The sequence below is a fragment of the Rousettus aegyptiacus genome, unplaced genomic scaffold (assembly GCF_014176215.1).
Source record: "Rousettus aegyptiacus isolate mRouAeg1 unplaced genomic scaffold, mRouAeg1.p scaffold_m13_p_15, whole genome shotgun sequence".
Classification (NCBI taxonomy): domain Eukaryota; kingdom Metazoa; phylum Chordata; class Mammalia; order Chiroptera; family Pteropodidae; genus Rousettus; species Rousettus aegyptiacus.
The window spans coordinates 36,162,040-36,188,984 of NW_023416290.1; the positions used below are offsets into that span (position 1 = coordinate 36,162,040).

Here is a 26,945-nt window from a genome sequence, read left to right on the forward strand (position 1 = left end):
TGGGAACGCACAGAACCGACTCCGGCCAACCTTTGTCCGCAAAACTACGGAGCGTCTCAGGGTACATTTTAGGCTTACGGGTTCCGCTCCGTGAAAGTCACGTGACAGGGAGTAGTCAAGAAGAAGCGGAAGTAGCGTTCTCCGGGACAGGCGGCGGTAGTCTGAACCCGAACGGAAAGGCTTGTGGACTCGTGGAGAATTGGCCGCCAAGATGAAGGTGAAAATGCTGAGCCGGAACCCGGACAACTATGTCCGCGAAACCAAGTTGGACTTACAGAGAGGTGAGACAGGTTAGAGAGCCCGCGAGCCTTCGGCCTGGCTTCGGGTTCCACCGAATAAAGCTGGCAGGGAGACGCGCTCTAGTTTCGTTCTCTCCCTGTGTTCGCGTTAGCCCAGGCAAACTTTGTACAGATCAGGCCGTTGTCAGACTGGGTAGCAGATAACTTCTCTTCACGTCCTTTTTCTAAAAACTTTTTCTAGTGGTAAGTGGAAAAGTTAGCCATATGGAGAATGCTTTCGCTGCCAGCCCCAGTGCTGTTCTCAGATTTTTCTTAGGTTCTTGTTGAAAAGTGGAACACGAATGAGCCAAACTTGTGAATTGAAGAATTTAAAAGTTAAACAGGCTTCTTTAAACCTTCGTGCTGTTCTGACTTCTGGCCATTTTACTACCTAAAATTCTGTACTTTTGGATGTGGGAAGAGACAAAGGCTAAATTTAAAGCCATTAGTTTTATTAACAATTCTGGAAAATGAGAATGGATAAAATGAAGTCAATGAATTTTATTTACTGGTCTTTCCCCCCGCTAACATTTTATTTATCTGTACTGGTCTTTCTCCCCGTTGACTGCTTATGAATTTCAGCTCATGATATCTAAATGACCAGAGACCTACCATATGTGAACAGACTATTCCAAGTGAAGACAATAAAAAGTTCACAGGCCTTAAGGCAGGAATGAACTTAGGCATAAAAAAAAAAGGGGGGGGGGGACCATGTCATCGGAGTTTTAATAAAGGATAAGTGATAGAAGGTGATGAAGCTGGAACTATATTTCACTATTTTGATTGAGTAGTAGAGGCTATCAACATATACGAGCATTGGTCTCTGCTTACAAGATGTTTACAGGTTAATGACAATAATGTTTCTAAAATGCAAATTAAGGCATATTACCTGGATTTGACATCACCTTTATTCCTTGAACATGTTCCCATCTTCCTCTCTAGTTTTACCAGTCACTATTCCTCTTGGAAGTAGCTTACATTCACCCTGGGCAGTCTAGGTGAATTTCAGGTATCCTCTTTCAGTCATCCTCTTTCAGGCATCCTGAGGCACACACCCTTATCCAATTTCTCTCCTTCCTCTGGGAAGCTTTCTCTAAAGACTAATTCTTCCATACTTACCTCGTGTATCCTTCCTGTCCCCCCATTTAAGCACCCTTTTTTCTTTAACCAGTATCAGAGTGTTTATCCCATTGCCTCATGATTACTATTTTGATCGTCAGTCTTTCTCATCAAACTGAACTTTCCGAGAGGGGAAGAGTCATGTTTGTTTCTATATCCACCATGTTTAGACAGCACCTGGCACATAGTAGTTGTTTTATAAGTGTCCTAATGCAGGAATGAATCTGATCTTGTTAAGGGACTTATGTAAAATTTTATTTCTTTATACTTTCTGATGAAAAAATAGTAGAAGTATTGAAACTCTCAAAAACATAATATAAGGAAGACATTATTTTCCATTATTTCATTTTTGTTTAGCTGTTATTTCCTTGTAACTTTTGTGTAGTATTCAGATACTTGATTATTTTGATTCATAGACCTGGGGTGGACATCAGAGAATCTGTATTTTTAAAATTCCTTTGGTTATTCTGATACAGTTGATTAATGTACAGATATGTGAGAACAACTTACATAAATTTTTGTCATGAGTTTGTCAGCTATATTATCCTCAGTGCTGTGGCACATGGCCGATGCTCTATATGCATTCACTGCATGTTTGTTGTTGACTGAATGTATGAATTTAGAGGTAGGAATTATAGGAGACATGGTCTTTAAGCTGAATATGTTTAAAGGATACATAGGGTTTAGATAGGTTAGGTTGAAAAGTTGGAGTACATTCTTGGCAGAAGAAATGACTTTTGCAAAGTCTCAAAAGTGGGAAATTGCCAGGCAGTTTTAGATGACAGTGAATAAACCAATTTGGCAAGAGCTGAGTTTCAAAAAGCACTTGAAACTGAAGAAGTAGGTTGGAACCACATTGTGGAAGACCAAAAAAGAGCTTGAAATTAATCCCATTGGTCAGAAGTCTCTAAACTGGACGTACTGAGCTGTGGAGTGGAAAAAAAAACAGTACTTCAATTTTTATTTCTTAAAAAACAAATTAGTCTTTATTTATATACTACTTACATTGACACTTACATCCTCATTTCGTGCCATATGTGGTACTTCAAGTATTCCAAGAAAAGACTGGAAGGTCGAGAAAGGTGTGCTTGCTTCTACCTTTGGAATATTGCAGCATATTACAGTTTACATTTATTGGCAGATTATATTATTTTAAATAACAGAATCTTTATATAGCAATTTGTAAAGCGGTGAGAGGAACCATAAAAATATTTTTTTCTCTGCAGAGGTTCCTTGGTAATATCGTGGCAAAGTTCTTAGAATTGTGGAACATACTGATGAATTAAAAATTTATTTAAATTTGCTAAACTTTTCTGTGGCTATGAATAGTAGATAGGAATTTTTATTTTTTTATTTTAAAAATACATAATCTGCTACTTCAAGGTCCATTTTAATGATGAGTGATGAGTGAGGAAGTGATTACTTTTCAAAAAATCTTGTGCTGTGGAAGGCTGTTTTGAAAATTTATATTTAGAACTGTTTCCATATATTTAAAAAGTAGTGTCCTGTAAATGATGAAAGTGTCATCTATAAAAATTCATTTTTGACTACATAAAAATATTAGTAAACAGAATGATCTCTACTTTGTTGAGTTTTTTTACCTGTTAAAATTATTAAAATGCCAAAATAGTTTTAGAAAGATCTATTGACATCAGAGTAAATGGAAATTTTCTAGATAAATTTCAGAAATAACTTTTGCAAAACTGGTGGATGGGACTGAAAATTAAATATTCTAAATGTAGCCAATGATGGATGTCTTCTCTTTGGATCTGCTCCTTTTTTTTGAAGGGCAGGCAGTCCTCACTTTGCACGATACCATATTAACCGAACCACTCCCACTGTCTGACATGTTCACAGTAACTGAAGTCACATGTGTTAGCACAAAACTGCAAAAGGAGGAATTGGTTCCGGTATATTTGTGCTCCCAGTAACGCAGTACCAGTCAGTAGCAAGTTCTGCCTGCATCTTTTTCAGCTATGGTAGCAATTAAAACCAAATATTGATATAAACTAAGTTAAAACCTTCGAATCCCTCTATCATAGTGTTACAATGAGGTTTTTTTAAACAAGCATCTTTAACATGCTTTACTAAATAAATATTGTGTACACATGTTGACAGGGGAAAGACCTGCTCAAGAACTCTGTTACTAATGGGGCACACAATCAAGAGTTCGAAAACTACCACTGTAGGGAGCCTTTGAAAGTTTTTGAGCATGGGAAGGACATGTAAAAAGCTGTGTTTTAGGATGATTAATCTGATTATAGTGTAAATTTCCACCAAGTAGAGTAGGGATGATATTACAATAGTCCAAGTATAAAGTAATAAGGGCCAGAACTAAGTTACTAAAGATAGGAAAAGAAAGGGAAGAATGAATTAGTATTTCAGAGAGAGAGTATAAGTAGGAGTTTAAGTTTTGGCATTGGGGAATGTGGAAGATGGAATATATAAGATCGACATGTTTGAGCTTGATTGGATGTTGGATATAGTACCATTAATGGAGTCAGAAAAGACATCAGGGTGAAGTCGTGGGGTAAGACAATGCATTTACTTTTAGACGTTGAGGGTTTTTTTAAACATGCGGGCTTAGAATTATTTCCTAAACATAATTATTAACTGAGACAACATATTTAGCAGCATAGCATAGTAGTTAAGAACTTGGATTCTGGAGCCAGACTGCCTTGGTTGAATCCTGACTCCATCATTTCATAGACAAGTTACTGCTCTGTGTCTTAGTTTTCCCAACTATAAAGTGGGATGTAGTAATAGAATCTAAAACATAGGGTGCTGTGGAGATTAAATAAGTTAATATAAGGTATTTGGAAGAGTGCCAGGCACATGGTAAAAACAGTTTTTTAAGCAAACAAATGTGGAAAGTGCTTAATAAATAGTGGCTATAATCATAAACACAGCAGTGTACGCCTGTTACTACAGCAATTAGCACTAGAGATTAATGTTTCTGCTCCATAAGGAGCTTAGAGTTCGGTGGGGCAAGCATTTACATGCACTTGTTTTGTGCCAGGTACTGTGCTAGGCATAAGGAGTAAAAGTGAAGAATGTAGTGGAAGCCCTGTCCATGAAAGCTTACAGCCCAGTTGAGGAGTATAGTAGGACATATTAAAAGAAAAGCTGTGTGTATATATAGGGTCTAATTATTTTGCAAAATATATGCATTCTATGATTTTCTGGTATTCTGGAAGAAAGGTCTTCTGCTTTTGAATTCTTCACAGTTCCAGGCATAGAACAGTGTCCCTAACAATGGCTTATTGAATGATTAGCTGAGAAAGACCACAGGAAATATTAAATGTGAATTATTTTTTCAGTTCCAAGAAACTATGATCCTACCTTACACCCCTTCGAGGTTCCACGAGAATATGTAAGAGCTTTAAATGCTACCAAACTGGAACGGGTATTTGCAAAACCATTCCTTGCTTCCCTGGATGGTCACCGAGATGGAGTCAATTGCTTGGCAAAGCATCCAAAGAGCCTGGCTACTGTCCTTTCTGGGGCATGTGATGGAGAGGCAAGTGTCACTCTAAAGGTTGATATTTTAAACTAAAAGTAGTTATGTTACTAATGTTCTTCCTTTAGTTTGAGTTACTGTGGGTTTTCATTTTTCTGTGTCTTGTAATTCAAGACTAAATTCTGTTTGAATCAGTAACTAAAGTAATTTCTTATCTAAAGCTACTACATTTTTAATTTCTTTGCTTTGGACTGAATTTGACAGTAAATAATAAAGCATGTTTATAATAAAGCTATTTCAGTGTGAGTTTTATTAATAACAGGATATTAATGATTCAACATTTAATCACTTCTCACTGGCAAAGAAAGAAAGCTTGGAACACTTTAAACTGGAATCAACAGAGTATTTAGCAGATTGACTGTTCTGCTTGTTGATATACTCATCCATATGCATTGCATTATTTTAATACAGAGGATTTTGTTTTTAGCTGTCTGGTGGATTTTGTTTAGTGATTCATAGCTTTTTCAGTGTCGAATTTATTTTTCTTGGAATGTAGTAATCCTATCCCTAAATATTTTATATTTACAGTTTAATGAAATTTACTGGTATGCTTTATCATAGGTTAGAATTTGGAACTTGACTAAACGAAACTGTATCCGTACTATACAAGCACATGAAGGTTTTGTACGTGGAATATGTACTCGCTTTTGTGGGACTTCTTTTTTTACTGTAAGTATAATGCCGTTAAGTTATTAACTCTTTTTACCACATATAAGACTGATCTAATTGAATATTTTCTGAGTTCATTTATTTGTTCCAAGGCCCTTTTGGCATTTCACAATGCAAATAACTTGCTAAAACCTTGAAAAGTCCTAATTTTCTTCATGTAATCCAGCCTTCCCCTTACTTTTTGATTTTTTAATAAATACTTAACATAATATTGAACTAATATCCTATAGAACCCTGAGAAGTGAGATTAATGCAAGATGAGAGTAGAAAAGTAGTTTAGTTTATTCTGGAGGATTTTCTGTGCTTAAGGATATGTAAGTTGTACTGTATCAAATAGTAAGTAGTAAGTCATTGAAGGACTTGTGTTTGTGTGTGGTAAGACATACATAATATAAAATTTACCATTGTGTATTCAGTGGAATTAAGTATATTCACACCATTGCACAACCTTCACCACTGTCCCTTTCTAGACTTTTTCATTTTTCCCACACTAAAACTCTGTAGTCAAATAAACAATAACTCCCGTTCACCTTACCCCTAGCCCTTGGTTACCGCTGTCCTGCTTTCTGCATATTTGACTATTCTAGGTACCTCATATCAGTGGAGTCATCTATTTGCCTTTCTGTGTCTGACCTGTTTCAATTAGCATAATGTCTTTAGGGTTTATTCATATTTTAGCATGTGCCAGAATTTCTTTCCTTTTTAAGGCTGAATAAAATTCCATTGTATGTATATACCACATTTTGTTTATCCATTCATCCATCATGGACATTTGAGTTGTTTCACCATTGGCTTTTATGAATAATGCTGCTATAAACATTGGTGTACAAATGCCTGTTTGAGTTCATTGAACGTTGTTTTAAGAGGAGAATGACAGAATCTAAGCAGTGCTTTGAAATGATTACTTTGACAACAGTAAGTAATAGTTTGGAGGCTGTTTTAATAATTTGAGGAAGCAATAATAAGAGCCAGTGCTGGAGATTGAAAACAGAGGAAAGTAGTTGTTAGGTTTAGAAACATTTTAGAGGTTTGCCAGGCTTGACAAATGAGGGATGCCTTGGAGGATGGTCGTCGTTAATAAACAATTGGCTAGGAGGATGGTTACAGAAATGAGGAAGCCAGGAGTGTCAAACTTGAGAGGACAGTGAGAAGGGAAAGGTATGGTGTGATCCTGGCTGTCAATGGGCTATTCAAGTGAAGACGCCTATCGTGCCTTTGCGGATGCAGGTCCAGAGCTCAGGAGGAAAGGAGAGCTCAACTTGGCAGCATCAATTCAGAAATAATGATTGAAACCATCGTATGGCATTGTTGGAAGTGAGACAGAAAATATAGGAATCAGAGATGTCAGAAATAGCTTTGGGAAACGCCTGCCTCTAGGAATGGGGAAACAGAGAGTAATGCAGAGAACTAGAAGAGCCTGTGAATGAGCTTAATTTCCCAGGAGGAAAGGAAAGGATGGTTGTGTGAGCTACCACAAGAGATGATGAAGATGAAGACTGAGAAGAATATTTTAGGAATGTAGACCTGCAAACAATAATTCTACTATAATTCTACCCTTTCAGTTTTGACACTGTTAGCGGTTTGATGTGTATCTTTTCAAATGTTTTAACCTATATATACAACAGTTCATGTATACATATATGCTAACCAACTGTGTAAATCTTCCTTATTTTTACTGGTGATTTTTTAAAGAACAAGTCCAGTAGCATGCTGAGCACAAAACTCAGATCGCAAAGGAATTTGCAAGGGAATAATAAAGGGCAGAGGTAACTTCTGGGAAACCTGAGAGCTACCTTTAAATATTAGAAAGATTGTCATGTGAAAGAGGAAATGGCTTCATTTGTTGTTCCATATAGGAATATTTGGAATAGGTGATAATGCTAAAAGATTTAGTTTCAGTGTAAGGAAATACGTATTTGCTGTCAACAACCAAAATAGACTTCATTGCAAAGCATTTAGTAGCTTTTCACTAGAGGGGTGCAGACAAGTTTCATGACCCTATATAGGTATGTTAGAAAAGGAATTATGATCATAGTGAAAAGGCAAATGATGTCTTTATTAACAATCTGAAAATTCTCAGGATCTTTCAGAGGTCTGTAGTTCACAATTTGAGAACCACCAACTTAATAGTTTCTGGAGTTTTGTGTCAGGTACAGAAGCACTTTGTTCATGCCAAAATCATAAAAATGCCTTCTCTCTAGTATTTTTATGTTTTTAATTTTATATTTTACATTTAAAGTTATCAGGAATTTTATTTTTATGACAGATATAAGATCGTGTGAACTTTTTAAATGACTAACCTGACATTACAATATCATTTTATTGCAGTCCATTTTCTTCTTAATTTAAAATGCCATTCTTATTGCAATATGCATTTTTCGGCTATTATTTATGACTTAACTGTGTTCCTACTCTTGTTTTTTTTCTCTACTCATACGATTTTGTTTTTAATTTTATAGACTGTATATATTTGTCACAATTATTTACTATAACAAGGTAAATAATTATGATACTGGAAGAATATGGTTTGTGCTATTTTTAAAACTGGAAATGTTTATAATTTGATGTGTATGTCGATGAGTTTATAATTTATAAATGTTCATTATCTTCATCATGATAAATGTTTCTAGGTTGGTGATGATAAAACTGTGAAGCAGTGGAAAATGGATGGACCAAGCTTTGGAGAAGAGGAAGAACCATTGCATACAATATTAGGAAAGGTACAAAAATGAATTGATCCATACTTTGTCTATTAAAATTCTTCTCTTTTACTTAAAATAATTTCATACTTTTAATTGCAAAAAGAGATATATCTAAGAATCAAAGACTTTAGGCTGTAATAATTGACCTATTTTAAGCACTATTTAATACAGTTAAGGTCTTTTGCAGCTTAAGAATTTATTTCTGTTTTTAGCTGGAGGATACAATGAAACATTTCCTTAGAGGGAACTCTATAAGGTAAAAGGTCAGAAAAAATACTGCTTGAGCTTCTATCTGATTTATATCATGATAGAGGTTACACAAAGCTCAGAATTTCTTACTTGAAAGAATCCTTTAGGAAATGAAGAAATATAATAATATGTTTTTTGTATAAGTCACATTTACATTTCTTGTAATCTGCAAATCAGGTGATATGATTTAGTTATAGCAAGTATAATTCAGGATGTGTGGCCTATATTTATAATGCTTACATTTTCATATTAAGCAAAGTTCTAAAATTAGATTTGATCTTTAAATATGTCCATTTTTAAATTGCTGTTATTTTGCTATTAGAGTTATGTATTTTAAGTCTGCTTTTTCAGGTATCAAGAGGTTATAAATGTTCTTAAAGAGACATTGAGGTTGGGTATGAGAATGAGATAGAAATAACTTGCAGTTGGTAAAAAATTGGTTTCATACTTGTAAAATGCCTTTTTTCTGGAAGTTCCAAATGTTTTTTAAATCTTTAGTCTCATCTCTGTCTCTGTGATATTGGTGAGTAATTCTTATTTTGGAAAAGTTTGTAGGACTTGCATTCATGTATAGAAAATAATTAGAAACCTGTAGATGCTGCTACGAGTTCTTAAAGTACTAGCTAAATATTTCCCTCTAATTTCCTTCGTAAACATTTTTTTTATCGTATAGTAGAAAGGCAGACTTTAATCTGAACCTGAATAGATTAATCACGTGTTTTAAATTAATAATAGCAAATATTTGAGATTTTATTGCTTTTAACAATATTAGCATCCACCCTCACCAATTTTATTTCTCCCCTTAAATTTTAATCCAGTTGTTGATTCAAACTTAATTAAATGCATCCCATGTTAACATTTTTCTTTATTCCCAGAATATATGATAAAAACATCATTCTTTGTGATACTGTTTTCTCCTTTAGGTAAGGGCTTCAAAGAAATTTCTTTGTGAACACATATCTTTTCCCCAAAAATGAGTGTGTAGATAAATATATTTAAAATGTTGTTCTGTAGATTTGAAGTAATTATGAAAAGACCCATCTATAACAATCTCTTTGCTTTCAAAGACAGTGTATACAGGAATTGATCATCACTGGAAAGAAGCTGTTTTTGCCACATGTGGACAGCAAGTAGACATTTGGGATGAACAAAGAACCAATCCTATATGTTCAATGACCTGGGGATTTGACAGTATAAGTAGTGTTAAGTTTAACCCAATTGAGGTAATGTTTCTTTTTGAAATATTTTCAGCTTGTTGTTTTCTTATTATTTAATAATTTCAGCTCTGTTTAAGAAACTTTTAAACATATATAATTTTTTTTTTTTGAGTTTGAATGATATTCTGGCATTTAATTAGTTTTCCAGATTTTATCTGTATTCTGACACCTTTGGTCAAATCTTGACGTGTTTACCTGCAGTTTAGTCCCAGATACAGGTGCTAAACACCATTAGAGGAGGGTGTGAAAATACCGTCCTGAAAACTTAAGTTTAACTCATGCTCTCAACACTCATGTACCAGATTACATCATTGTACCTTTAGGAAAATGTTTATTAACTCTCTTAGAGGTCAGAAGAAGGAGCATTGGGCATTAATTATTTTCTTTAATTATTTATAAGCGACAAGGGCACATCAGTGCTTCATAATGATATATTTGTGTATTGTACTGTATGACAATTAGCTCTGTTTTTCTTTGCTTAGAAGTCAGATGTTATTCCTAATTTTTTCCGGGTCTAAGGGAAGAGTTGGAAATTGGCTACTACCTGTTGTTTATTCAGGTTCAAATACAGGAAAGGAAGCTGCCTTGAAAGCTAAGTAGACCTTGGATTCCAGATCTTTCCCTGAGCTTTTACTGAGTATATAACAGTAGGTGAGCTCATTGTCCAGAGGACTTGGTAGAGATGCCTTTTCCTGAAGAAAGAAAAGGAAATTGCTGCATATATAAGCTGATTTTAGAAGTTTTCAGGAGATCATCATGTTAGATAGTATAAGAGAAAATCCTGATATGCAAGTTTTACACTCTCAAGCTGACAAAAGGGTGGTAGAAAGGCCAAGTCAAAGTGGCAGGGTATAAAAATTGTATGATATTTTGAAACACAAGGTGCTACAGCATGATGTGAGTTTGCCTTGTGCTGCTGAGCAGTCAATCAGAGAACACCCTTCCTGTCCCCAGCACATATAACATATACACTTCTGCGAGGAGCTGCTGGTCTAGAGCATGGTTTGGCAAACTGATCTGTGTGCCCAGTGCCTTTTTTTGTAAATAAAGTTTCACTAGAACAGAGCTGTGCTCTTTTGCTTACATATTGTTGGTAGCTGTGTTTGCAGTACAGTGGCAGAGTTGAACAAATGCTACAGAGACCATATGGCCACGAACACAAGTGATTTGTGGGAGCATTTTATGTCCTCCTTCATGTGGAGCTAAGCTTGAACTTGATTTCCTGGCAATGTGCCTTTGACCTTATACAGTTGAGACTTTATGTATTTTTGTTTCTTTTTTAAATGAGATTGATAATATCTTTCAGTGTACTTAATAGGTTTATAGTGAGTGTAAAAGGCGATAATACATGTGAATATTTTTTAAAAGTGCTATCCAAATTTAAGGTAGTGATGTTATTACTATTAAAAAAAAAAAGTGAACATATTGATTTCTGCTTCTCTAAGGGAAGGTCTTTCATTTCTCTATGTTGGTGAACACCTGTGTTAGAAAGACTGCTGGGCAATTCTAAAATCATAATTATTAGTGATGACCTAGTGACCATGTTTTTCAAATTTGCCTGTATAGCAACTCTATTTGTTCAGCTGTATATGTGATTTTTTTTTTTTTAACCTCGTGAACTGACTTACTGGTAGAAACAAATGGTGTGCATGGAAAGGGCATGTTGCTGTGAACAAATGGAGTGTATTTGTCTCTTCTAATCAATAATAAATTTTCTGTTAAAATATTGAAGCCTAGAATTCTAATAAAGTCAAAAGTTTATGCTAAGCATTGCCACATTTTACAATGTGAAAGTCAGCTTTTAGTCTAGGAGAATTTTTGCTTTGCTCGGATCAAAGTATTTTTGGGACCTGGTCAGACCTTAAGGTAACATAATGAGACATCAGGAAAGGTTGAGAGAAGTCACTAACCAGGGTAAAGTCTCAGAGTGGAAGCGATGATGTTTTATTTGAACTTTGTACACACATATAGTAGGAGTTAGCTGGCCATATAGCTGTTTAGTAAATATCTCTTTGTTTTTCCTCTTACACGTGGAGTGAGGAGTAACTAATTGGCAGAAGCCAAGAGTTGTGTCAGGACCTGTAAGTGAGGAGGGAATGGTGCTACAAAGGCCGGGATTCTAGGCTCCACTGGTAGCTGGAGGGCTTATTTTCACTTACTGCCAAGTGTTATATAAGAAGTACCTTGCACATTTATAACTGACTTAAAAAATAAATATTTGAAACATCTTGAAACAAAGGACACTCCTAATTTATACAGAAGGTTAGTATACTTGAGGAAATATTAAACTACTAGTAAAGTACTAATTAGGAAATGTTGCCATACAGATATTAACTTTTAAATGGCACTACCTAATGCCTGGTTGCAATAACATTGACATATTTGCATGTTGTAGTGCATGTTGGTACAACTCTCTGGAAAAGGATTAGCCCTAAATATCAAAAAATATAACTTTTTTTAAAATGCTTTTTTGATTCAGTAATGCTACTACTGAAATTGTCTCTTTAGAAAAAGAGCTGAATGTGTGAATTATCTTTACATTGTCATCACTGGCATCTAAAATATGCGCATAGGGATTTAACAGTGAAAATAGATCCCTGAGATTATGCATGATTCATTGTTCCCTCTTAAAAGGACTTTAATGTAACTTTGTATCCTAAACATAAAGGGTAATTAAATCATTTGTTCACTGAATGGACATAGTTCGCTGCCAAGCCTGGCTTTTAACTGGTGATTGTTATACTTATTTTTAGACATTTCTCTTGGGAAGTTGTGCTTCTGACAGGAATATAGTACTATATGACATGAGGCAAGCTACTCCTCTGAAAAAGGTGAGTTTCAGTTTGTCTTCTGCTTATACAATTGTTAGTACATTCCTCTGTAAATTGAGTGACTGAAAACCTGGAGCAAATATTTCTTCAGAATTTAAAAAAGTTTCTTTTCATAGAGATGTTCTTAGAACCCAAAGTGATCATAATGGCATTCTCTCAGCTCCCTTTTGTTTTTTAGCGACCCTTAAATTTATGCTAGGTACTATATCCCAGTCATCTTCATATCTTTCATAATGCCAGTAAATATTAGGCATCTAGTCAGTGCTTATTAAATTGAAAGGTTTTAAATTAAAATTATTACATTCCGTTACTTCAGGCCCCATGATTGTTATATGATACGTATAATATTGCATTCCAGAAAATTTTATAATTACATAACTAAGTTTATTTGTTTAATTATGTGCTGATGGGTACTAGATTGGCATTTTGTTTAGACAAACACTATCTTGTTCAAAGTGACAGATTTCCCAGTAGTGCTAGGCAATCATTCCAGGAGTTAGATATCAAAGGTAATACAACTTTAGACTGACTCTTTAGAGGGAGAGAAATACCATCGGTAAAGAGTACCATTATAAGCGAAAAGGTATAAAGTTGATTTAAAGTGCTAGAATTGTGAGCATGCAGGAAAGGTAGACATTGATGTACCACAAGTTTATTGTCATAGTCCACATATAGAAGATGTGCTTTCACATTTTTGTTTTTCCTCAGTCATTTTTATAACATAAAATAACTTCAGAAATATTAGGAGTTGAATATATTCATTGAAGTTTGAACTTGATAAATATGATAACCTTTCCAAAGTACCACTTAATCATTTCACTCATTCATGTGATATAGTGGGAAGATTCTACATGAATTTTGGTTTTAGACGTAAAACAGGTAACTTAATCTGTTTCTCCTGTAAAACAGTGATATTAATAACCACTTGCAGCACATTGGTGAGAATACAACATGATACTTTAAGCATTTAGCAGACTGCTGACATGAAGTACTAGTTTAATAAGTAGTTTTTGCCCCCTCTGACCCTCCATTCTCAGTTTTTAAATGGTGCTTTATTACTTTTAGGTTGAAGAAAAGAACTGTAGCTTGGCTTTCAAGGCCCTCTAAAATCTGGTCCCAATTTGTATTTCATTTATTTGTTTCAGTCAGTGAGACAATATATAAATAGGCTTTGTCACATTGCAGGTCACCTTGATGATGCAGAGATGGTATTTTCTATTTTTCCTTTATTCTAGCTACTAGACTATCAGTGTTTCTTCTGTTCTTTTCTAAATGTAGTAGTTCTCAATCAGCAGTTGTACTCCCCCACCAGGTATATTTTTGGAAATATGGGAAGGGTATTTTAGAGACTGCTAACTGGCATTTTAGTGGGCAGGTGCCTGAAAAGATAAACATCATACAACAGATAGTCACACACAGCAAAAGATTGTTGTACCCCAAATGCTCCAATTGAGAAACTGTATAATATACTTTTCCTTCACAGGTCAACTCCAATTATGCTTGTCTTTTGAAATCTTCTCCATTTTAACTCTTAGATCACCATTAATTTTGCCTTTAATTTGGTATTTAGTTATTGCTTCATTGTTTATATTTTTAAAATTTTTATGTCTCATTAACCTGATTAAACTATAAGTTATTTGAGGTCAAGGGACTATTTATTAATCATTTTTATATATTTTCAATATTTATAACTCTTTGTTTTCAAGAAGCAATTATTGATTTATTTTCCTATTGCACCAAGGCAAGTACTGAGCACATAATAGGTATTTACTAAATATTTGTTTAAACATTGGAAAAAAATGAAAGGAAATGAAGTGGGAAGTTTATTCATTTTAGAGAGAATTAATTTCACTGTAATGGATTAGAGAGTGCTTCCTTTTTCAGGTCATCTTAGATATGAGAACGAATACAATTTGTTGGAACCCTATGGAAGCTTTCATTTTTACTGCAGCAAATGAAGATTACAAGTAAGTTTTCTTTTAAACTTACTTCTATCAGAAATCACTCAATCGTATAAGTCTTACTAATGAAATATGTTTCCTATGTAGTATTCCTTCAAATATGTTAGAAAATTGTCATGTGTTTTGCTAAAAAATGAATAAATAAATAAAATGTTTCCCAAATTGGAGAACAGCTTCTTAGAAAAGTATTTTCAGTTTTCAAAATGATACATACCAGGAACAGTAAGCTATGACCTGTGGACCAGATCCTGTCTGCTGCCTGTGTTTGTAAGGTTTTATTGGAAAATAACCACAGTCATTAATGTACTGAATATGGCTGCCTTTGCGCTAGAATGCCTGAATTGCATAGTTGCAGCAGAGATCACATGGCCTACAATGGTGAAAATGTTTATCAGCCCCTTTACAAAAAAGTTGTTCGGTCTCTGAGGTAGACCATATAAATATGACAGAACCATACACGTTTTAATAGAAACTAAAAATATCTGCCTACAAAATTTGTAGCTCTTTAGATAGCTGATACTTATGTAGTCTGCTTATCAGCTGTCACTCTTACTTCAGTAAGACAAAAAGAAAAATATAGTTTCAATTTTTACCTTAATATTTGCAAATATATTCTGTTACTCCATGTAAAGTGAAGGTGACTTAGCAGCTTTATGTTGTTGACCTAGATGGAATTTTATGATTCCTTACATATTGCTTTAAAACTTGTTGAAGCATTTCACATTGGCTCTCCTGTTTTATATTTGCAGTATCCCTATAAGCTGAATAGGACATGTATATTACCCCCTTTTTAGAGATGAGACTATTGAAGCAGGGGTTTAATGTCCTAATGAAAAAAGTGTCTTATCTTTTTCACCAAAGCATTTACTGTAGTGCTGCGCATACGGTTGGGTCTTGACACTTTTTTTTTTAAGATGGAAGTTTGTTGTTGGGTTGAACTTTAGATCATCTGCATTTAAGTTTTGTGTTCTTTTCACTATTTATAAAAGGATAAATTAGCTCAAAATAGGATTTATTACATGATGTTTTAGTGATACCAACTAAGAAGATCTATTACAACTCTCTATACTAAAAAGCTTAGTTGTACTCTTATTAACAAGCAGTACCAAAGAAAATTGAAGCCCTTTGAGCCTTTATTGATATTTTGAAATTCAATGGCCTTTTTCTAGTTAAGGTCTAACACTTATTCTAATTGGCCGTTTTGGCAAGGTATCTTTTTTTCAGAGTATCCCTGGAATTTCTCATTTCTTACCTTGGGAACAATTATATATGGCACCTAAAACAAAGAGCACATCCCTTATAAGAAGTGACTGTTAGGGTACCATAATTTCTCTTACTTTAAAGTGATATTGCTGTGATATCCTTTTTTTTCTATATTTTTAACATTTTTTTTTTTTTGCCCCTGAAATAGTTCAGTTATTCTGAATTAGAAATTAATTGAAGTTCGAGTATGGACTCAGCCAGTAACTACTGTAGAAATTTGGATAAGTCATATAAAAGCTCCATGCCATGATTTTATCATCTGTAAGATAAGGGGTTGGAATGGGCGATCGTTAAAGAATTTTATAACTCAAAACTTTGTTTGTGTAAACATTGTCCATCCAAATGGGTTGATTTGCTTGGAATTTGAAAAAATTTTTAACCTTTTTCTCAGGTAGAAATTAAAACAGAATTTACTTGGGAAAAAACTCCCAGAATTTTCTAAAACAAAATAAACCTGATTGAAAACCACTGCTCTAGACAGAGAGTATAAAGCAGTTGTCAACTCAGAAATTTAACATCAAAGATCAGTATGACCTTGGCTGACAATCCTGTGGTATGTTCAAAGATTTTGGGGATATTTTACTGTTAACATCAATGACTTTTTATAGTAATAGTATTAAAAAAAAATTCTTTTTGAAGTGTTAGTTTTTTAAACATTTTATTTTGAACTAAAACTTGCAAAAAGTTGCAAAAAAAGTGGTAAAAATAGTACCTGTCAACCAACTTCCCCTAAAGTTCATGTCTTTTGTACTATCCTTCAGTTAGCAAAACCAAGAAATTAACATTGGTACAATAGTATTAACTACAAACTTTATTTCACCACCACTCTAATGTTCTTTATTCTAGGATACAACACAGCTTTTTAGTATAGAGAGTTGTAATAGATCTTCTTAGTTGGATTTAATTTTCATGTCTCCTTAGTCTGTTCAGTCTTTGTTCTTCAGTCTATCCTTGTCTTTTATGACCTTAGATACTTTTGAGATGGACCTATTAGTTATTTTGTAGACTGCCTTTAATTTGGGCTTAAGTGATGTTTCTCATTATTATGCATATTTTGCAAGAATACCAAAAAATCGATATGCCCATCTTGGTGAATCAAACCAGGGTGACATGATGTCTTACAACTGACGATGGTAACCATGATCACCTAGTTAAGGTAGTATCTGCCATGTTTCTCCACCATAAAGTTACTGTTTTTTCTTTTTATAATTGATACATATCTTTGGGGAGATAACTTTAAAATTATGTAGATGTCCTGTTTCTCCTTAAACTTTTGCTCACTAATCTTAGCATCTTGAAGTGTTTTGCTGTTAGGAACTTAGTCACAGTAATGCTTTATTACCGTTGCCCATTGTCCATCTTGACTCATTTGAAGCACTATTCTTTAAACTGTTGATTAAGAATTTTTAAACCTTGATAATCATGAAGTTATTGCTTTTTTCCAGTTCACAATGTATAGTTTTCTAATTTAAGTACATCCTTTGAGAAGCTGTGCTCATTCTTATAAGTCACTGATAGGAGTATAAATTAATGCAACTTTGTTGAAAATGATATGTCAGCTCAAGCCTTAAAAATGCTCGTGCCTTTGAACTTAATAATCCTACTTGTAGGAATCTGTGTAGATTCAGTTTAAACCATCTCATTCAATTAAAGGTTAAATGTCAAAATTTCAAATATCAGAATTTTATTTGAGTTATTTACTAATAAATTTAAGTTATAAATTATTTTAACTCATCCTTAAACATGCAAGCATTAAAATATTAAAGATTGTTTATTGGATAAATGCTCATGTGTGCTACGTGAAGTATCAGAATACAGAGCTTTATACAGTATTATGTCACTTTTATTAAAAGTATATATTTAAATTACATGATGAAAAGATTAGGAATAATTATTCTGTACTGAGTGTCTCTGAATGGTGGAATTAAAGGTAAATTCAGTACTGTTTGTACTTACAATTTTTCACATTTTCTACACTGAGATTTATGTTTATAAGGATGAAAATTTTTAAGTATAATCTTAAAAAATAATAAAAGCCTTTGATATTTTTCCCTATTCCTTTCCTGCTGTATGTAGAATTAAGCTGTTTATTTAGATGTGCATTATTTAGCTAATGGTCTTACTTTCACAAGTGTCTTTTAGTACTCTAAGCTTCTTTATAGAAATTTGTATCAAATAATTAAAAATCCTTTTACAGCTTGTATACTTTTGATATGCGTGCACTGGACACTCCTGTAATGGTACATATGGATCATGTATCTGCGGTGCTTGACGTTGATTACTCTCCCACCGGGAAAGAGTTCGTGTCTGCTAGTTTTGATAAATCTATTCGAATCTTTCCAATGGACAAAAGTAGAAGCAGGTATGTACTATCAATAAACCATTTGTTTTTGTTTAATTTTTCCTTGTCTTGATTGTCATTTTTTTTGGTTGTGTGTACATGATGGGGCTCACACCCCAGTATTTTGACGTGGAGTACCAGCTTCCACTGTATTATCTATGGTTGAAACATTAGCCTGCTGGGCAGTTTATTTCATTGAACAAGATATTGTCTTTATTTAATGCATTGATATGAAATTTTATTGTTTGCCTTAAGGAAAAACCTTTTATTTTAGAATTGCTTTTAAATGTTTTATAATAAACTTTTTTTATAAAGCTTAATTTTTTTAGAGCAGTTTTAGGTTGATAACAAAATTGAGTGGAAATTACAGAGATTTCCCATATATCCCTGCCCCCATATATGCATAGGCAATCTCGTTATCAGCATTATTTACCAGAATAGTACATTTGTTACCAAGGATGAACCTATACTGACACGTCATAATCACCCCAAATCCATAGTTTGCTTTAGTGTTCACTCTTGGTGTATATTCTATGGGTTTAAACAAATGTGTAATAACATGTATCTATTATTATACTACCACACAGAGTATTTTCACTGCCCTAAAACATAGTAAACTTAAAATTGTTTTTAATTTGATAATGAAGAACTTAGATAAGTTTTTTTCTTATACACTAAGGCAAAAAAGAAAAATAACAGTTTAAGTTGTCAGGACCATTCTCCCTCCACTCCACTTAGTAGTTATAAGCTTTGGAATGATTAGGAGGTGGGAGATATGAATGCTCAGCTGTCCTGGACTCTGTGTGTCTCTCATTCTGTAAGCACATTGAGTATAATTCTAGTGTCTAAGACATATTGTTTTGTATACTTTGGCCCTCTGTTACATATTATATGTTAATGAATGTAATATATTTTTATTATCTATATTATATCATGTATTATTGTATTAAGGTAGTTTATAGAAAGCTATGACATTTTAAGTTTTTTAAGGGTAATTTCGACTGCACTTGATTTTTTGCTTTATAGCCTGACTTTAAAACCTAACTCCTGAGTAAGATAAGCTGCTTGTATAGTGTGCTATGGTTTACAAAGCACTTTCATACACATTCTTTTGTTCCTTACTAAGGCCTTATATGTGTCCTGGAAATATATTCAAAGCGAATTCTAGTAAACCAGAGAAAATTTACCCATAAAAAATAATGATAGTTGAAGGATTATGGTTGGGTTGCTCACACTAGAAGATATGAACACCCCCATTTTAATACAATAATGTTAATAACATTAAAATTTTAAAAGTCTGAATATTCTTTCTAAAATACAGTTATACATGTACACACACAATATGCATGTGTATACATATATACATGTACAGTTTGGTATTGTTACTACAACAGAGTGGAGGAATCTCACCATTTTAGTACAATGATGAGAATTTTAGTCATTACTCTTAATGATAATTAGCCTGGCTTCTACAGTGCTAAAAGTTTCTGAGCTTTCTTAAAGAATGTGGTTTGTTTTCAAGGGTATATCGTGTTCTTTTAACTCACCATCTGTCTCAGCAGGGCCAGGACTAGAGTCCAGAATTCAAGGAGTTACCTTGAATCTGCACAACACTGAAAGTGAGTGCCTTTCAGAGTTTATAGGGCGGACACCTCATTTGCTTTACTCTAGCTCCTGCTCTGTATTCACAACCAAAAGATCTTTAAGACAGAGCCTTTTCCAGGGAGTCAAGCAACTTATCCATACCTTGTTCATCATAGCCAGTCTTCTCTTTGGTGTTGTATCTTTCTCTCCTTCAATTTGAGGACTCCATATTGATTCCTAAAGCACCTTGTATCATCATTGATTTCCAGCAAATAATTGTCACCATCACTATTAGCTGATTAAGAAGGTACTTGAATCAAAAGCACACTGACTGGAGCATTCTGATGACTTTGATACTCATCCCATCCTGAGAGCTTCATTCCTTCATCTTCATTGTAGTGCTCTCAGTGTTGGTTTCTATGTGTTTGCTGCAACTAACCCGATGTTATCCAAACAGTCATAAATGGTTTGTTGGGACTATTTAGCCAGGCCTAAGGCAAAGCTGATAGTTTCCATTCTTCACACCTCTCTGGAAAATATTAAGAATCAAAAGACTGTGGCCCCCATTATTTCTTGGCATTAGACTCTCCAAAGTAGTAGGACACTATTTTTTTCAGTAGGATACATAAGTAGATAGAATGGGGAAATAACAAAGAAAGAATCAGAGAAATAGGAATGTTTAGGCACCTGTGATCCCAAGGACCAAGCAACTGAGTTCAAGCCGAATTATTCCAAAGCCAACATGGATACTAAATACAGGCCTAGGTAAAAAAGCTTCAATTCTAAAATTGTATGAAATGAGTTCTTATACTCATTTCTAGGGAAGTGTCTCCTGATACCATTTGGAGGTTTTATAATCGCAGTCTTAATATGTGTTTCTGTTAGGTTTAGATGTAAGTGGTATTCCCTCTGACCTTTTCATTCATCTGCTTGAAAGCTAATCTAGTTTGTTTCTGTGTGATCTGCTCATTTCCTACATTGCAAACCTCAGATAACACAGGCAGTGCTTTGAATGATCTGTATTTAAAAAATATTTTCCTTTGAAAGACCTTAAAATGGTAAAGTATATTTTTAAAATAAATTTTGAGTAGATTTTCTTAAACTGCAGTTAAATTGATGCTTGAAAGTAGGCTTCTATTAGGATTTCATGCAGTGTTTACTAAGCAAACAAGTAAATCAGTTGCATTCACGTGGAACAATTTGTTTATTTTGACTGTATATAAAGAATAAGTTTTTAAAATGTATCTCTGAATAGTATAACTTGTAGTGAACTTTATATGTCTAATGTGTAAACATAAACACATCTAGAAGTTAAGAATGCTGCTTAGTTTACCATTAAGGAGGATTCTAAGTTGTTTAAGTGAATAACCATTGGATTTGACTGGTCTGATACATGAACAGGTTATTTTTAATGGTTACCAAAGCCTGACTGAATTTTGTAATATTTAAATTCATTACATGGCTATGGGAAAAAAGGCCCTCCTAAATACAGAAGTTATAAGAATTTAGTCTTGTAAAGCAGTGTATTGAGAGCATAAGAAAAAGCAGTTTGTCTCATCTACTTTTCATTTTAATACGATGTTCTTTCTAAGCATTTTTTAATCATTCACCCACTTTTAAAAGTAAATTTAATGTGGTTTATGTACATGTTCATTTAAGAGCTCACAACATATCATTTAGAAAGTGTAAAAGACTAGTTTTGTGAGTAATTCAGGGATATTTTTATACATACGTACTCTTTGGACATCATGTGTGGGTTTTCTTTTACTATGCAGAGTTTGCTGAGCTAGTTTCCTTTCTCTCAAGTAGTCTGCATTTTGAATCATATTTTTATCCGGATAAGAAAAGTTTATTTTTCCAGAAGTTGTATCTTTTTATTTTTTCTGACCTTATCTTTTACTTGTCTTTGGATATTATTCTTCACACTTCCCAATATAGTATCTTCTGTGAATTCACTTAGCATGTTTCACACCTTTCCAAATAGGTATGATAGTTGACATCTCCATTTATTAATTGATTCTTACCTCAACTCATCAGACACTTCTATAGCCCTCCCTTTCTTTTCACACATGTAAATCAACTCTCACTTCAATTAAACTTCTTAAACAATTTTACCAAAACACAAATCAAACATTAGGATCAACATATCAGGATGTGCTCTCCGAATGTCATTGCATTTATTTTGTTTTGTAAAGGAAAAGCATGATAGTTGACCAGAACTGATTTAGGGTAGGGGGGCGAGGGCTGAGGGAGAGACTTATTAAAAACAATCCGCTTCTTACTATAAAATTATTCCAGGTTCAAAATATTTGTGTTATATGCCTTCAGTTGTTTCGTGAACTTTTCTGGGCATCTAATTTTTACTTAGTTTCTTTTCGTTTATTTTTCTTATTGGATCGTAACCTCTCTGAGGACAGGAATTTTTTCAAATTTCCCAGCACTTAATATAGAATCTTGTTTGGTTCAAAAAAAATATATTAAAATGAATTTGAATTTCCCTTTTATACTCTCTTAGGACTCAAAATGGTATCCTGATACTCTCAATAGGCAGTGGTTAAACTCTGTACCGAAATCCAAAGAGTTTTAACTAATTCCTTTTCTGTAGGGAAGTCTATCACACAAAGAGAATGCAGCATGTTATCTGTGTAAAATGGACTTCTGACAGCAAGTATATTATGTGTGGATCTGATGAAATGAACATTCGTCTGTGGAAAGCTAATGCTTCTGAAAAATTGGGTGTGGTAAGAGAGACCCCATTTTCTTTCATTGTCACAAAGCTAGTTTCTGATTTTATTGGATGTCATACTGTAAAGAGAGAAGTATTTTGATCAAATTGGCATAGTTGGGATAAAAAGAAATAAGTTGGCACCAAAACAGACAAGGCTGTATTAAGATTTACTTTTTTTCATGTCAAAGGCACCTTCAGAGTCCTTAGTTAATTCAGATGTTTGATAATATTTGAGCCTTCTTGATTCTTTGTGTTTTCCTTGAGGTAGGGTGAGAAGAGGTAGGGACTGGAAGCAGAACTTGGAACAGCACCTGTTTCTCCTTAATGAATAGTATTCTGGCAGATCAAAGGCTGCAAGTTCCTGTAAGGTCTTTTAGTATCAAAGACACAGTAAAATATTTAACTTAAAAAAAAATACAGAAAGCTTCAAACTTTAAAAAAGATTTGATGAAAATATAACAAATATTATTAGCTAGCTACTTCTGGGTTTTAGAGTTATGGGTGATTTTTGTTTTGTTTCTGATGTCTTTCTAAATGTCTCGTGTTTTCTCTAAGAAAACATAGTGTTTATATCAAAAACAAATATTAAGTTTTAGAAGGAAAGGTTAAGGGTGAGTTATTTTCTGCTTAACACTGGTGGGAAAATCAAGATATAAACAGTAATTAAAAACAATTCTATGTTAGGTTTAATGATTGGTATTACATTATACCTAGGTTTTGATTCATCATTAAATGTTTCTCTAAATCATATTTTCCTTATCATTTGTTAAACAAAGTCTAGTTATTACAAAATTAAAAACTTTGCCTTTTCTGTTTCTGTTATTTTAACCAAAAATTTTTTTGAGCGATTAGGTGGTTTTCTGTTATTTTTGCCTATGGAAGATCCAACTCAGTGGTTCACGTAGCCCTGCTTCCCAGTATTGAGATTTTCACTTGGTGTCATTTACCTACATTGCAGGCATGCTATCTAAAAGGAAGTGCTTGCAGAGCTGGTATGACTAACATAACCTTGTACAGGGTAGAATTACGTTGGCGGTTTTGGTTGCATGTCATAAAAGTTTAGTTTGGGGGGGAATTTGGGGTGCTTCTTAGCTTTGTTATGCTAAAGCAAAACAAAGAACATACCATTCATTAAAATATCAAAATGCATTTTTTTCAGCTTACATCACGAGAAAAAGCAGCCACAGATTATAACCAGAAGTTGAAGGAGAAATTCCAGTATCATCCTCATGTAAAACGAATCGCTCGGCACCGACATCTACCAAAATCTATCTACAGCCAGATCCAGGAACAGCGCATTATGAAAGAGGCTCGTCGGCGCAAGTATGTGTTGGGAAATTTTACTCTATCTCATTATCCTTTTCTCATTCCTCCCTGTTAAAAACCTTACCTTTTAAGGAGCTAGTTTATGTGCTATTATACATTAGAAATGTTTTTGAAGACTTCTCTGAGTCTTTTTTCTAATAAAAGGGGGAACAACAATCATGTAAGGTTGTAAGAATTTCTAATACCTATTTTTGAGAATATATTTAAAGGACAGACTATGGAAATGACTTACCAAAATAAACCATTGCTCATACTATAAAACTATTTACAGTAGATGTTTTTAAAAATGATTTCTAATGTAGGTAGAAGTAAAAAGTATTGTGTATTTTCCAAGTTAAAGAATGCAAAGAATTAATAGTGTTCATTTAAGTAAAAATTTTTCTGCTGTGCTTCATCATAACGTTTGAAATCTAACAATGTGGCCCTAAAGCAGAACAACGACTCACCACCACCACCCTTGCCCCTGTAGAATGTTCTCTGTAGTTCTTGAATTCATGTTATAGGAATTTTAAGATGGAGCTCTTTTTTTTTTTTTAATTAAACTATACAAGTGACTATTATTTTGCTTTCTTTGGATAGATGTTGGGGTTGAGTCCCTTTTAAATATTTTAATAACTGGCAGGTTTTTAAACTCAATAAAGGACACTGAGATGTTAGTAAGAGAAGAAGCAAATAAGTTAACAAAAGTTGATTTCTAGGTGTTTTTTACGTATTTCATTGTGAAAACTTTTTAATAGGTGGTTTTTCAATAAAAGAAAATGCCTTGTTATTTTTCTGAGAAAGTTTTTTTTGGTTAAGATGATTTCTCATAAACTTGCTTATATTTTATATATTTTGTTTTATTTTTAGGGAAGTAAATCGACTCAAACACAGCAAGCCTGGATCTGTGCCAATTGTGTCGGAGAGGAAGAAACACATAGTGGCAGTTGTGAAATAATATTTGGTATTCCTACTGATACAGATGTGTAAATTACTTGTTATGTTTTGATGTGAACTCTATAAATAAAAGTAAAGTTGACCCTTGAACAACACATATTTGAACTAGCAGGATCCACTTAATATGTGTTTTTTTTCCCAATAAATATATAGTTGGCCCTCTGTTTCTTGGGTTTTACATCTGTGGATTCAACCAACCATGGATCAAAAACTGTATTTTCTATCTGAGGTGGGAATCCCCAAATGCAAGGGACCAACTGACGTTATATGTGAATTTGCATCTGCTCAGGGGTCAGTACCCGTAACCCTCGTGTTCAAAGATCAGCTGTACGTCTCCGGTATAACAGTTTAATTATATCTGTAGAACTTTATCATCGCTCATTTTACCTACCCTGAAATATTATCTAAAAGGTAGCCTTGGTTGATAAGATTATCCAACATTTTATTTTTTAGTTGCTTTCTTATTGAAGAATACAGTATTTTCAAACTAACTTATTTTTTCAGTTTGAAATTTCAGATATAGCTCTGATCTGTTATTGTAGACAGTATACTGTTTAAATTTATGTTTAAGACCAAACATCTGTTGTGTTACCTTTAATATTAATTTGAGTAATTATTACAATGGTTCTTCCTAAGATTTCACATAACATGTAGAAAAATTATGTCAGAACTTTTTTCACTTGAATTTATTTTCTGTACTTTATTCATATTTGGCTTTTTGAGACTAAAGATCAGCGTACATTTATGTTACTTTCATAAATGGTAATAATTATAATTTAAGGTCAAGTTAATAAAACATCCTTTTTCTCAGCATTGTAACTTTGATGTATTTCTGCTAAATAATTTCTTTTTAATCTCACTAAATTGTAAATAGTTTTTTTGTGACATAGATTGGGTTTTTTTTTTTTTAATCATCAGCTTAGTGAACTATTATAAATATATAGAAACCAAAATTTTAGGAAATTTTAAGTAAAGAAGAGATTTTAAAAATCCAAAGAAAAAATATGTTGTTAAGAATACATATATTTGTAGTAAAAATATGGAGAAATTTCATAGGGATGATAAAGATCAAAATCTAGTGAATAAGAGGAGGACACAAGGTGGGGTACACAGGAGACTGCAGCTCTGGGTAGGATTTATTTCTTAAGCTCTGTGTTCATTCTATTTTTTATGCTTTCTTGGACATATTAAACATTTCATAGCTTAAGGCTGAGAAGAGATCGACCATCTTTTAATCTTTGTGATTTATTCTAGGCCTCAAATTACTTGATTTTCAAGACAAACCAAGTTCTTTTGTGAACTTACACTGCTATTGGTTTGGGTGTGATTTCGAAGAAAATATGCTAATACTAATCCATAAAGATGAGCTTCTGTGTTAGTTTGAGTCCTTTAAGAAGCAGATGCCTAAATAGAATAAGATGTGCCAGAGATTTATTAAAAAACTGAAGGCTAAAGAGGAGGGAGCGGGGTTAGGCGGGAGAGCCTTCCGTCTGTACTGTAGGCTTGACTCCTGTGACAGGAGAGCAAGGAGGAAGGGCGATGGGGTAGGAAGGGCCTCAGACAGCAGTGCAATTCTAGAAAAGGTTGGGCCAGGTCAATGGGATGTCCTTGAGCCAGCGATGCTTGTCCAAGGATTCCTGTGTTGTATAAGAGTAAGCTAGCACTAGCGGCCTCACTGCTCCGTCAGCGACAGGGAGCAGCCTAGGGGAAGCATGGCCTTGCAGTGAATAGTGGTGAATCCAGAGGGGTGGCAACTAGGACTTGGTCAGCTGTGCTTCCTGCAGCCAGTTCTCCGGAGGGGATTCTGAGCAGAGCATTTCTATGGCTGCACCTCTTGTACCACACAGACCCACTTCTTGCAGGTTTGGGAGCTTGTAGGTTTGGGGAGCAACTCTTCTATGATTTCCATCTACCTCTCTTGGAAGAGGGAGTTTGGTCAGATGAGCACTGTTGCCGAAGAGCCAAAACTAGTACTCATCCTCTCTGCTTTCCATCATTCCATCACCTTAGCAGGCCTTGGTGGCTTACCTAGTGATATGACCCAAACCTTCATTCCTGGGTATCTGAACCTTGGGTAATCATACCCTTTCCAGGCTGCAGTGGCTACACAAATCCATGCACATTGCAGTGAGCAAGGACATACCAATGGGCACCAAATGGATCGCCTGCGTTCTGCACATATTTCTTCCATCCCGCCCATTACTGCAGATTGAAGTCAGTT

General features: G+C 34.1%; 1 protein-coding gene across 1 annotated transcript; it reads left to right on the top strand.

The window, feature by feature from the left end:
- Positions 1-89: 89 nt before the first annotated feature.
- On the top strand, positions 90-25,543 carry DCAF13 (DDB1 and CUL4 associated factor 13). The gene is made up of 11 exons (XM_016147503.2): positions 90-281; positions 4,718-4,917; positions 5,479-5,586; positions 8,217-8,306; positions 9,605-9,760; positions 12,508-12,585; positions 14,470-14,552; positions 18,007-18,171; positions 22,340-22,475; positions 23,622-23,785; positions 24,638-25,543. The coding sequence occupies exons 1-11, from the start codon at positions 212-214 to the stop codon at positions 24,723-24,725; spliced, it is 1,338 nt and encodes a 445-aa protein (XP_016002989.1). The 5' UTR covers positions 90-211; the 3' UTR covers positions 24,726-25,543.
- Positions 25,544-26,945: the final 1,402 nt, after the last annotated feature.

Bases quoted from the DNA above. Each gene is read 5' to 3' on its own strand.
- DCAF13 (XM_016147503.2), top strand. From the start codon at position 212: ATGAAGGTGAAAATGCTGAGCCGGAACCCGGACAACTATGTCCGCGAA. The intron at 4,918-5,478 runs GCAAGTGTCACT...GCTTTATCATAG, and splicing joins CTGGGGCATGTGATGGAGAG to GTTAGAATTTGGAACTTGAC. The intron at 8,307-9,604 runs GTACAAAAATGA...TTGCTTTCAAAG, and splicing joins TGCATACAATATTAGGAAAG to ACAGTGTATACAGGAATTGA.